The 13,428-nt window shown below is 48.2% G+C and overlaps 1 protein-coding gene across 1 annotated transcript in view; it reads right to left on the reverse strand.

Moving 5' to 3' along the window:
• LOC143424403 (discoidin domain-containing receptor 2) overlaps positions 1 to 13,428 on the reverse strand; it is a 124,418-nt gene that overhangs the window by 56,836 nt on the left and 54,154 nt on the right. Inside the window, exons 2-3 of the mRNA XM_076896435.1 lie at positions 5,528 to 5,706; positions 1,198 to 1,303 (exon numbers count right to left, since the gene is read on the reverse strand). Coding sequence (XP_076752550.1) covers positions 1,198 to 1,303; positions 5,528 to 5,627 — 206 coding nt within the window. The 5' untranslated portion in view covers positions 5,628 to 5,706. The remainder of the gene's footprint in view (positions 1 to 1,197; positions 1,304 to 5,527; positions 5,707 to 13,428) is intronic.

A 13,428-nucleotide genomic window follows, 5' to 3' on the forward strand; every position in this document is an offset into this window, starting at 1 on the left:
ACGCGGAAGGGGACACGTTGATTTACTTTCCCCGTGTACGTCTTGGCGCGCGAACCATCGTCACTGTATGAATAATTCACTGACTAACTGCACGGATGACATCTTGAAATAATTATCCTATAATTGAGTGTAAGTTAATCCAAGGGGGGAGGATACTTCGCGAGTGTCACCGTTTCTGCACGGGGCAATTCAGGTAGGCGGTGCAGCGGTTCAAGGAGGAAATAGGCAATAAATTTCCGAACCATGCCTGTCTGATGAAATTACTTAATCTAAATTTCTGATCTCGCGGATTTTTCTCCTTGAAATTATTATGAACGATGCTAGGATGTTCTTTTAGAGCACGAAATTTAACGCTGATGAACTTGTTTAAATTTTCCATAACTTAGGTACACATCATGATGTATGGGTACATAGAATATAATTTTCCCTCCAGGTTAGACGCGAAAACTGTACACTGGTATCCATCCGTGTATCTCGACGCGTAACGCTTTCGCTTACCTTAAAATGCCATTATTGCACAGTTCGCAAAAAACAATTTTCAATACCCCCTTCCGTTAACAGTGTAAATAAATCCTATTTTATTCGATCAAATAAAATGGTTCACGCCTTGCTTGCGCACATTCATATCGTTGAATCAACATGCAGGTCTCAACTAACCCCCAACGTTCATTTACCTACCTTCAAACTGTTCCACAATCTCATCTAACTTTCGCATGTCGAATAAACGCTCTCCCAAATAAATTCCTTCCGTCCCTGCTACCCTGAACTTGTCCCCTTCGTTATACGTCTCCCAAAATCACCACTATTTCCGTAAAACATAAACCCACCCTCCGTTATAACGGGCCATGGTAAAACCCTTGATCAACCCTTCCTCGTCACGCCACGTGCAGGCACGTCGCGCGAGCCCGTCTGTTCCGAACTCGTCTTCGCTTCCAAATCCACGATGCGCAGCGTTATTCGGATAGCGCCAGTAAAGGCTGCGCTTAGCAACGTCGTCGTAAACAGAGGATACAGAGCGCACCGTCGATGGAGGGGTTCGAGGGTTAACCCGGAAACGGCTTGGACGGTGCGTATCGTTCGCGTGTCCTGCTCGATCGCAGTTCGATGGCGCGGGGCCAGTGTAACAGAAGGCATCGATAGATAGGAATGACGAATGGCGTCGGGGATAAACGATCGAAATGAAAAAGCGTCGCTTACCGTGCTAGGTGCGGGCCAACGTTTCCCGTGTCGAACGTAGAGCTGGCGGTGATATCCGCGTCCGGGATCGCGCCGGACTCCATGCCCAGCGGCGCGATGCATTGCGCTGAAACCAACGAAAACCTCCAGATAATAAGTATTTCTTATCGAGTAGCGCTACTACAGTAGCAAACGCCGCGAAGATTTCCATCGACGCAGTGAATTACTGCAGATTTATTATAATACACATTTCCAAATCGTCGATCAACCCTTTTCGATAATTGTCAAAGCTGTGGCAGGTGATATAAATGAAATCAGCGCGTCGTCAACTGATATGGAACACAATAAACACCTAACTTCCCTCGTGGATCTTTCAAAAGAGGCTCGAGCGGTATCAAAGCTTGGTTTCGGCAGAAAAATTTCCATAGAAGCTCGAGAAAAGGAGTGCCCATTGCCGTGTATCGACGCCGGCTACGTCCTCGCCACCGGATCATAAACGGCTAAATAACCAGCTAACCGAGATGAATCCGTCGGATAGAGCCGGTTTACGTTCTTGTATACGACCGCCTTTCCTCCAGCTTCGAGGGAGGACCGGGAACGGGAAGAGTTAGGGCGACGGGAAGGACTACCTCAACGTTTTCGTATCTCGGGGACCGATCAAATTGTTTCATGGGGAACATAGCGGCGTTACGGGAACCCGATGTATCCTGCTACTAGGAACGGACTATCTTGATACAATATTGCCCGCCGTCGAGGATTGTCCGCGTTATTTACGGTTTTGCCCGCGTCACGGATCGTTGCCGCGGTGGCGAAAACTTTGAATTCGTGGCCAAAGTTCGCTGCGAACGTTCTGCTACACGTTGCGTATGATTTTCAAACATTTTGGATTACATTACGCGGGACGAGGATTGCGTCGAATTCTCTCGTTTGCGCGAGATCGTTTGAATGCACCGCGGGGACGCGGACCGCTCGATTATCGACGAAGCTCGTGAACGCGACTCGCACGCGACAGCGGGTTGCGCCTCGAGGCGCGGTAGGGGTGGCCGCCCCATCGATTGCAATTTATGCATATCGGCGGGGTTCTATTACCAACTAAAATGCGGCTCGGGAAAATTTGCTGGAGCATCGTTGCACTTGGATGGTGTCCGAATACACGACGAACAAACGTATTATAATACCTAATATCCCGGATATCGAGTGCAGGTGCACTTGGAAGCAACGATGACGGGAGGTTGCAGGTTTGTGCGGCGAGTGGTACGGGGACTCCGTGAGAATTAATGGCTGCGAATACGAGCTTATAACGGAAGGAATCCGTGCTAAGTCATCGAGAAACAGAATGGCCACGTAGGTGGCCATTAATATCAGTAAAAGTTTGTACCATCCTTGGACGCGAATCCGCCACCCTCGTCGTAATTTCGCTGGTCGGATCCTCCTGCTTGAACCCGTGTTATCATCGTAAGATGAAATTCCAACAGATTGCGAACACGTCCTGGAAAGCATGTTAGTCTGCCGCCTCGAATCGGGGAACGGAGTAACTTGCGTGTAATTGGATTAATTCCCGCGAACTTGTGCGTTCTGCAAAGACCGTACTCGTGAACTAAAATTCTCTAATACTTCAATTAATTTCTATATCTCAGAGATCTTTGCTTTGCTAGTAGTTTTCCGTTTTATTACATTTTCCAGTCGTTCGCGAGATGACGATCGTTTTAAACACGTTGGAAGAACACTGGAAATTTTTTGAGAAAAAGCTCGAGAACTCTTGAACCGTGCTACGTAAGAATGCTGCGCTCATCGGGTCCACGCTCCACCCTCTCCATAAATCAACGCGCCAAAATTTACCGATAAGAATCAATAACGATCCGCAGCGGGAAGACAAAGCACCCCTGGCTCGGGAATCAAGCACGCCCTTCGCTATTATTATTAATGAAGCCCCGATATATCGCTCGCACCCCCGGAATTCTCACGACCCTCGTCTCCGCTGCAACTTCTCCCTTCTCGCGAGGTAAACTTGGATCGTTCTCGCGTAGAATCCGTTTCCTTTGTCGGCACGTCCTCCCTAACGAGCCACCGCGGCGAGATATATCGCGCTCGTAAATCGATCCTGAATTACGGTCTCGAGGCGCGGAAAACGCGGCGCTCCTCCATTCAACTTGCATCCCTGTTTCGTTTAATTCCGCGTCTCTCGATTCCCGCGCGAGAAACGTTCCCCCTTTTCTCGAGCCGCGCGTTAGCCCCGTTCTCGCCTTGTCCAGCGTGTGTCCTCTTCGACCGGCCCACCTCCCCATCTGAGCCTCGTTTTGTCTCAGGGAAAACATCATTAATTACTTCTGCTCTATTGGCGGCGGGTTGAACGCCAGTGGAAACGAGGACATCCCTTCCCGTCGGTTCCCCCGTCGGGAGAATTTATATCGCGACTAAGAGCAAACGTTTGATACAGTCCCTCGTCGCCGTTTCCATTTCTTTAATGAAAAACCATTTTCAACGAGCGTCCGATTCGACGAAAAATTATGACGATATTTATTTCTCTTGCTTGTATCTTCCCTCCCGGTTTCGATCTTTCGTTCTGTTTATCGTTTGCTGCGCGACGAGACGCGGGGGGAAACACATTTCTAGATTGATTCTTTTGGCACCGATTCCGCTGCGTGCGTTACATTAACGAGCCACTTTCTCCTTTCCGTCGGAGGTAAGAAATTGAACGTTTAACGGGCACAACGAGAAACGAGTGTCTGTTACAGTTTATAGAATCGATGTACTTTGCCGTAAGCGTTCAGGATGTAAAGGCTCCACGCTTCAGGCCTCTTGTTCCACGAGTGAAATTCTATCTCGAAACGCTCTGATTTTTTTCTTCTTTTCCCTTTTGTAGCCGTAGTAACCAGTTCCCTTCGTCTTACAGCGAAACGATCGCTGTTCTCTAATGTTATCGTGCTCGTTCCAAAAATCTCTTGACGTTCACGCAGCAACAGGTTAATATATTTGGCTGGCTCGTAGAAAGAGTTTGCGATAAGTACGGAACTCGGCTGGATTTTTCTTTTTAATATCAATTCAGAATATTCCGCGGGACACCGATAACAAGAAGTTTGGAACGATACGATTATGCGTGAATCATTCATGAATCGTTCGCTCTTTGGAAGAAGCTGAAGAAAACGGCTCCCCCTGTGCCGAGACCCGCAATTCGGAACAATTTCGATACTGTCGACGAGTGAGTTCGTTACAAGGAAAAGTAATGTTAGCTGACGCCGACAGATCGTTTAGCAAAACTAACGGGCTTGCTGGCTGCTGACTAAGCCACTCCGACATGCAAATCGATGCACGCCGCTTTTTCGTACGGGTAGAGGACCGATGATCGATCGAACGCTCTATAAGGACGACTTGCGAGACGTCTGTCGGGGGAAATTGATTTTGACGTTTATTGATTTATTAAATTCGAACATTTTCCATCGGGAGTGGACGAAACAATCACTTTTAACGCGACGAAAAGCGACATTAACGTCAGAAAATTAAGATAAATCCATTTTACGGATAACACGCATAATACATTATTTGCTTAACGGAGAAATTTACAAAATTACAAATGGAATTATTGCACGTACAATATACATCGTGTTGTATAAGTTTAATAGATGTTTTACGAAACTATTCCTTCATTTTCAGATGAATTAATTTCGCTTAAGCAACAACGTTATACCGATGGAAAGTTTTAATGGAAACCAGATGTTCCACATTATGAAATATACAAATAATTATATGCAAAATATTATTTCACTACGGGGTAACGACGGTTCAAAATGGAAGGGTATGGCTCGAGCCACGCACGGTTCTATCCTCTCTACGGTCCACCACCCACCGTTCCCCTCGAGCACACCGACGCATACAAGGCCCGTTTCAATTCCAGCTTCGGAAGTTGCTCGATCGCCGCGAAGTAATTTGGATCGAACGAAATCGCTTGTCGTCGATGCGTCGCGCACAAAGGTAGCCCCGTTTCGAGCGTACGTATAGAGCGTACGTGCCGCGCGTTGCTTATATACACGCAACTTCTCCCTAAACGTTCGTAATTCGAAGAGGAGAGAAAGCCCGGGAGTCCGCGGCGTCGTTGCAGGGGGTTGGTTAACAGAGGGTGGACGACGACGCGAGCCACGCGTAGTACGTTGCCACGGTTTTCCTCGTCGCCGACGTACGCGTCCCAAAGTCGATTCCGGATCGAAAGTTCGTCGACTCGGTGTCGAGCGCCACGTGTATCGGCCGCGATCGCCGGTGTTTTGCTCGTTAATAAGTTACGAAGCAAGTTTAGCGATGAAAACTCTAAGGCACCGCGGCTTGGCGGGGGATCAGAGGTTGACCGAGGTGTACTTACAGAGGTCTACGGCGCCCGTTGCGTTGGCCAGCGCGAGAAAAAGCAAAAGGTGGACGGCAGGTATCGCCCTCCCGGCGGAGAAACCGAAGCTTTTCACCATAGCTCCCGTTTCGCGCGAGGGCTTCACCCTCGCCCTTTTCTCACCGTGACTCCGCCCGTGCCATTTCTGCCTCGTCAACCTGGAACAAAAACCAGAGCGAAACGCAACCGTTATGAGACGCGCCTCCGCTAACGATATACTATATATATATAGAGAGAGAGCGGGATGGAGTTAGAGGGTGTTTCGAGGCTCTGTGCGCGAGTGTGTCTGTTGTTGTTCTTTGTTCGTTTCGTTCGAACGCTTCCGTCTCTCGCGAGAGTTCTTCCGCTTAGCGAGTTCGATGACTTCGTTAGGGGTGGTGCTCGAATGGGAGATGACAACGGTGTACGAGGAGTCGAGTGTCTCTTGCTCGATGATCGATTTTATCTTGAACGTGTGTGTACCTAACGTGGTATATGATTTGTCAGGCTCTCGACGAGTTTTCGTTTCTATTGTTGTATCGAGGCTCCTCGACGTGCATATGAATGCACGCTTTGCCTGGTGAATTCGCACGTGAGAATATAATTGATATAGAAGTATTGCGTTTGAATAATATGTTTTAATTTAAAGGAAGTTTAGAGTGGTGGTTGTACTGATAATTAGTTCAGAAAATTAGCTGGGGATAAATTGAGTGGTGTTTCAGCGGCGAAACAAATCTTCTGCGTTATCAAAGAAGATCAGAGAATTGCAGCTATGGTTAATTATATTTTCAAGCAAACGGAATCTTCTATAAACGTCGTACTCAAAGAAAGCTTGTCATCTGCCAGAAACGCTTTGTCTTCTTTATAGGATCGATGTACTTTAATATATATTTAAACGTCAAAAGCTGGAACGATGAACATCTACCACTCGCGTTTATTATCGATAAAATAAAGATTTACAAGTAGAACCAACAAATCGGAGGGACTGGAACAATAACGCGTGTAAAAACCTCTCCAAAGTGTTCCCTGAGGTCGTTTTATCGATGTCAACCGATTTATTTTTATTCCTGGGTGCCGTTAGAACGCGCAGATATATCTTTCTAATATATCCCGCGCGTAAATCTCTGATAGAGCGACGCACGCAGCGCGCATAAATACATGCGTTTCCATCGATGCGCGATGGGTGTTCCAGAAATCAATCGCTACAACGTGTTACCCTCTTAAAACGACAAAAGCAAGGAAAATAGTAATCCAAACTAAAGCTTTGAAAGTACGAAGGAAACTTAAAAAAATAACAAAAGTAGTACGAAGAATAAGACGTGGAAAACACGCGCTTCGCTGCCATTATCCGTATTAAATTCAATCCCAAAAGAATAGCAGTCGCACGAGTGTCCCATATTTTCGAAAACACCGCTGGCAATATTCATGAAATCCACCCTCCGCGATATTCTATCTTTAGACTAGGAATTTGAGAAACAATTATCAAACGGTCAACGAATCTATCGATCTCACCTCGCGTCAGATGTACCAAGATAATGTGTACCAAGAAGAAAAAGCAGGAAGCAGCGATCTGCTCGCGAATGCTCGTAGTCGCTTACCGTTAGGTGTTCGCGCGATCGCTCGCACCTCGAGACAGAACGTGGATGCAGAAGCGTCAGGTGGCGTGGGAAAAGCGGTATCTCGAATAATTAATTGACGACCGCGGGCCACGCCGCGAGAGATGGGGTATACATTAGATTTATTAGTTCGACAATGCGATGCCGCGATTCTGGTCTGCGGCACGCGGAAGGCGCGCGCGAGATAGATGGATAGAGGGAAAGGCGAGCGCGTCGGGTGGGGTGGTGGCTCGTAAGAAAGGTGCGATTCCCGTGTCTGGACTTTGATGGAGTACGTCGCGGTAATTGCGCCGGAAGTGAATAAGTAATGGCGAACGGTAGTAAGAAGTCGCTCGGTCGTAGGCCTCGCGTGCTCGCATTAAACATACATGGGGGCAACTTACGGCCGGCGCGGCGGAAAATCCACAGTTTAGTGCGTGCACCGTCCCGTATACTTTGCCCGCTACCTTCGAGAACGTTGCTGGTACCCAACGTTTCGCCTCCCTCCGCGAATCCTGCCTCTGCTATACCACTCTATCCCTTGGAAAATTCTTTCAACTCGGCCAGTACAAGTACGGCAGCCTCGATTGCTGATCAAACAGTGTTCCAACCGCCCACTATTACGTCTATTGCAGACTGGATGAACTTTCTCTGGAAGCCTCGAGACCTCATCCGGTGAAACGATGTGAAATTCGTTTCAACTGCGCGAAGCGGCGGGCAAAGGGAGTACGGAGAGAAGCCGCCGTTTGATCGCCGTGGCCGGACGAGGGAGGTTCGCGGGATTTTTCCCTTTCCGCGGAGTTCCGAGGCTATGCAAATTTTTCTATTCATCGTTCACGCTCGACGACCAGCAGGAAAAAGTCCCTGGGCTCTTATCTCGACGCGGTGTGCCCGCCGAGCCCAGCCCTGGAACATTCCAATCAATTTCATCGTCGCACTCCTCCTATCCCGTCCTTGTCGCGTTCCAATAACGAAATTATTCATCGATTGTTTTCTTTTCATCTCGCCGCGCGGAGGGCCTGGCAGATTATCGATGTCGCGCGAGCCGTTGTCTTCGCCGTTCGCGATTGCTTGGCCCAGGCTTTCGCAATTATTATTCCATCGACGCGACGCCGAAGGTGGTCCGCTTTGCGATCGGTATCGCTTAAACAACGTACGCGCTCCTATACAGGTACTATATAGGTAGATACCGACCGTACACGATTCTACCTGCTGTTTATATGTTTATCGCCGCATATGTGTTCAGAGGGTAAGTGGTTTGGGGGCTGCGCCGGTGTACGCGTACCGGAACGAAGGTAAGAGCTGCTGTTAAGCCGGGGTGTAAGCCGCGAAAGGCTCCCCGTGATATCCTAGTTCGACGTCGAATCTCTTCGTTTGCATAGCAATGAGTTTATGCAGATTAATACACGCGAAACGTCTACGCGTGCAACGTCTCGTGGGATGTTAAGCGCCGGGCACCGACACGGATTCGCGAGCGTGCATGCATATTTTATTGCCGGCGCCGCGGCGCGATTAAGGATTCCCGATCGCATAAACCCGTCGCAACCGATTCCTCTCTCCCTCTGCCTCTCGCTACCTTCTATTAGTTATAATCTGCGGCCCCCTGACTTTATCAAACAATGGACGTAGCCGGCCTGGTTGTTTCTGGGATCTGATATAAAGCCTGTCGGTCCACAAGCTGCTTAGTTAAACGATCGAAGGAGCGATAAATACGGATACATCGATTCGTTTCCTCTTTGTGCCTTCCCTTTTTTTTCCTTTTTCCGTCTGGCTTGATCTAGCGTCGTGTCGGTAGCTTGGAACGTGGGATTGGGATTTATAGACGGAGATTTAACGTTGCCTTTCGGTCGGAACACGCCGGACTCCTTTCCGATCGATTTCGACCATTTTCGAGCACTTTGTTCAGCCTCTGAAGAAAAGTAAACGTAATCTATTTGAGATCGTACATTTTTTTGGGGGCCGTAAATCTAGACGTATGATAAGAGTTTCCAAAATGATAATGCCTCGCTTCGAGGAATGGAAAGAGAAGTGCTTCGTGAAAGGGAAAAATAGAATGGATTTATTAACATTTTTATCATGCGTTTAAAAAAGGCATATAAATCATACGGTCGTGACATTATCGCGTAAGAGAAAGATTCAAGCATAACCAGCCTATAAGCTATATCTTAACTCATTCGTATCTACGATATTCGTAGAGTTACTTATAAATACGACGCGAAAAGAAGGAAAAATAGTAGGAAGTGGTGTAATAAAGTTTGGTAGACGAAAGACCCGCTGATTACGTTTAAAGCGGAAACAAATTGAACGTATCTTTAATTTGCAGGAATGAAATGCACCCTAAACGGCAGGCGGACGATGGTAATTAGACAATTAGTACCGATGAGGGTTAGGGCTGAATTGGGGTGGTTATTGTAATCAAGCCCCTTGCACAGTTCGCTTTGTTTGCCCTAACTTTGTATCGCGAGAGCCGTACATTCGTGTTTGCATCTTGGCTAAACGTTCTAATTGTAAGCGTCACGATTGTTTGCAACCTCGCCAACACCATTTCGACCGAAACGTCGTTACATTTCTCATTCGAACCAACCCCTATAACGCGTATTTAACTTCCTCTCGCATTGCGAGGGGGAAAAAATCAATGTTCCGTTTTCGATGAAACGAAATAGCGCGTGAACACTCCACGCGAACCTTGGCCATTGTCCGCAATTAAACGTGTTGCCGCCCACGCAGCGGCTATTTTATAGCACCGGGCACCGCTAAAACGTAATCGATGTTGCGATAACATCCGTCAGCGAGCAGGCTGGCACCGTGGATCGATTTCACGGTAAAAAGAACGGTGAAAAAGGTGTCGTTACCGGTCGATCGTCGCGTTGACCTTAATTACTGATCGAGAAAAGCGCCGATATGATCGCCGCATTCCCGCGTGAACGGCATGCAACCGAGAGAAACAAATCAGCGGACAGAAAAACCATCGTTAAACCCGCAGCATCATCGAAACCGATCAAACGGTCCAGAGAACGCGACGCGAAGTAGACAAAAGGGCGGGTATAGTAAAGGGGTTGGCCTGTTACCAGTGGAGGAGCGATGCTTATCCGGCTCGAAAATATGCGTACGCGTCGAGGAGGGAGAGAAATACTGGCCACGTAGCCTGCTGTCTCGATGGAACGTTAATGTTACTTAATTATCTGTAAAATGCTCCAACCGAGAGAACCGTTTTCGAACCGACGCGGTTGTAACGCGTCCGTTTTCTGGAATCACCGCGCACCGACAGAGTCTCTCTTGTTCATTTTGATCGCGAAAGAACGCGCACAGGTAGAAAAGAGGAAACTTTTGGCTAAATCGTGCACAAAGGACTCTACGTGTACTTGAAAGTATCTCGTAGATTTTCAATGTTTCGGATGGACTCGATCTCGTCTTTAATCGCGAGACGATCGACTCTCTTCGCGGAGTAGCTTTCAAAAGAAATTCAATTAGAAAATTCAAATAATTTGCTGCATTTTTATTTTCACTTCTTTCGTCCTAATAAAAGGCGATATTGGAATTATTCAGATGGCAAGTCGCTAAGATAATTTGTTCCCTTTTTCGCCGGTGGTATTCCATCGGCACCGTGTCAGCGTTTCAACGAGGGAATCCCGCGACGAGCAAAAAGCGGCTACGGATCGGAGCAAGTTTGCGGTCTGATCGTCCGCGTGATCCCCGTGTCCTGTTCGACGGCACGCCTCGACGATTCCGATCCGTAGCGATCCGAAAATTCGCCCGCCTAAAAAGAAACAGCGTCGTCCCGTGATAGAGTGTGCCAGCCGTTACGTCGCGAACACGGTCGATGCGCGGCTACGGACGTTCCTTCAAATATTTACGCAGCAAACAGCCTGTCTACGGCGCAGGACGAGGAACTGCTAACCGCAACGACCGTAAACGTGACTGGATGAAAGAAAGGAGGAAAGTAGAGAAGAAAGTGAAGGGTCCGGGCGAAAGCGTGGAAACGAAACACCGTCGAAATCGCGGAGACGATTTCGACAGAATCCTCCGCCCCCCTCGAGGGTGCGACGTTACGCGGGAAAAGTAATGGGGAAAGTGTGCCACCGTTGATCGTCTCGCATCGACAGACATCGTCGTGGATAAGATACCGGGCGGAATTACGGAGAGCTTTATTCGAGAACGGTGTATCGCGACGTACAGATTTATGGCGTAGCGTGTATACGCGGAGGCCGGTCGACTTTCCATTTATCAGAACGGTGTACCTGTAGCATTCGGGCCGGCATGGCTGCGAAACATCCGCAAACTTCGATCCGGCCGAACAAATGGATGGAGTTTCGCAAAAAGGAAAACGCGGATGGAAAAATCACAATGGGGAGGCGGCTACGGGTGCCTCGGCTGGCTCCCTTCCTATTGTGCGCCGACTCGTGAAAAATGCACACTGATTTTCCGTAACAATGCTGACGAAAGGAGAATTTTACTGATCGCCGGGCTAAAGAGATGTACCGTGAAATATTCCCCAGCCATCTTACAGCCTCTGTGTGTATCCATTCATTGGCATTCCGGTGAGTTACGGACGACCGATCAAAGAATTATCCGCGGTTTATCACTGATGTTCAATTACATCTACGTGCCATTACGCGGTGCTCTCCTACGTTCCCTTTCCCGTATACTATAGCTTCTCCCCCTTGCTCGATCAATTTTTCCTATTATTGTCCAGGTATGTAACCAACCGGGAACCTCTATTGCTTTTTGAGGAATTAATCTTGCTACTTTATGGACGGAAATAAACGTCAGAGTATTAATTAACCCGTGTCTTTTCGCATTTGACAACAATGTCGAAAGTCGCACGTTTCTGTTTCTACCGCGAAATCGTTAGATCGAGGCAAGTAGCAGCGTGGAGAGTCGTGATCGTGAAAGACGTGGCTGGTTTCTTGTGTTCGTGAGCACCAAACCAGGGCACAAGTGCACCCGTTTGCTCACCATACGATGGAGTGCGTACTCATAGCGTTGACTTGTATAAAGTCGTTGTTCTAACGCGGGGGCCACTCGACGCTCTCTCTTTCGAGTACCTCCTAGAAAAGAGCTAGACGACGTTCGCCTCGAAGAAGAGGACTCCTTTTATATCGTTTTTCCCAGCTAACCACGCCGACGGAACGCCCGGAAACGTCCTCTCCGTGGATACTTTTGGCGAGAATCGACGCGGCGCAAGTTCGTCGAGTACGAATTGGATTACAATTAACCGCCGTCGTCGAGCGCTTTTCACCTCCCTCCCTTTCCGGTGCCCGAAAATATCATCAACTGGAAACAATTTTTACGAGTGTCGTGCCGGATGAGGAAAAAACTGGTAGGGTGAGAGATTCGAAAGGGTGGATCCCTGACACTTCTCCTTGCCACGCGTGTGTATACGTATATCTGGTCGTCTTTCCGACGACTGTTCAGTCTGACGACGACGCCGCGAACTTAAATAATAGACGACAACCGTTGACGATGATTAACAATTTAATATCGCCGCGAATATTTTTGGCTAATGATTACGAGGGCAGCGGAGGATGGTTCAAAGGAGGTTGCAAAGCGACTGTAGAGAAAGCCAATTAAGAAACCGGCGGTGCGGTCGCCGGTGTGTCTCGCGTTTCGTTATAAATAGTTTTTAACGTCAAACTCGGCACACCCGCGTATCCGGACCGTTGCGCCTATAAACGTCTCTAGCAGTCCACGAAACACGTTTCAGGACCCGAGCGTCACTTGGAACGCCGTCGTTCGGGAAGGTGCACCTACTTGGCGTGTCGCAGAGGTGAGAAGAACAATGGCGTCGAGTGATCGAGCAGGTTCGCGGATGCTAGATGTAGGAATTGTAATCAGCACTCGAGCCGAGTACACTTTCAGGATGGGGCCAAGTGGTCGAAAGTATGTACATCCCTTATTGTTCTGGTAAATGATTTTATTTGACTCTCGGATTATCATCGGGAGGCGGAGTGGAAAGGCGTGCAAACACTTCAGACGACTGTTTAGACGCGCGTTGGCTACCATTAATGTCCATTATTCTCGAGGGAGGGACACGGATTCGTCGTCGAGTGTGTTCGCCTGGAAAGAGCGCCGTCTAAAACGTTGAGGACTCCACGAAACCAAACGATTCTACGTGTATATGTTGTCTCTCGATGTTTCCTTTCAGATGGAGCAAAACAACGCGAACGAGAGAGTCATCGCGAGAAGAGGGGACACTGTCCACGCGTTTAAAATCTTGTTTGCACTAGTGATTTCGTGTTTCTTTAAAACAAACTATGCCCTTTCTTCTCTTCTCCTTCTCTTCTCCTTCTTTTTCTTCTTTTTTGC

The sequence above is a fragment of the Xylocopa sonorina genome, chromosome 1 (assembly GCF_050948175.1).
Source record: "Xylocopa sonorina isolate GNS202 chromosome 1, iyXylSono1_principal, whole genome shotgun sequence".
NCBI lineage: Eukaryota > Metazoa > Arthropoda > Insecta > Hymenoptera > Apidae > Xylocopa > Xylocopa sonorina.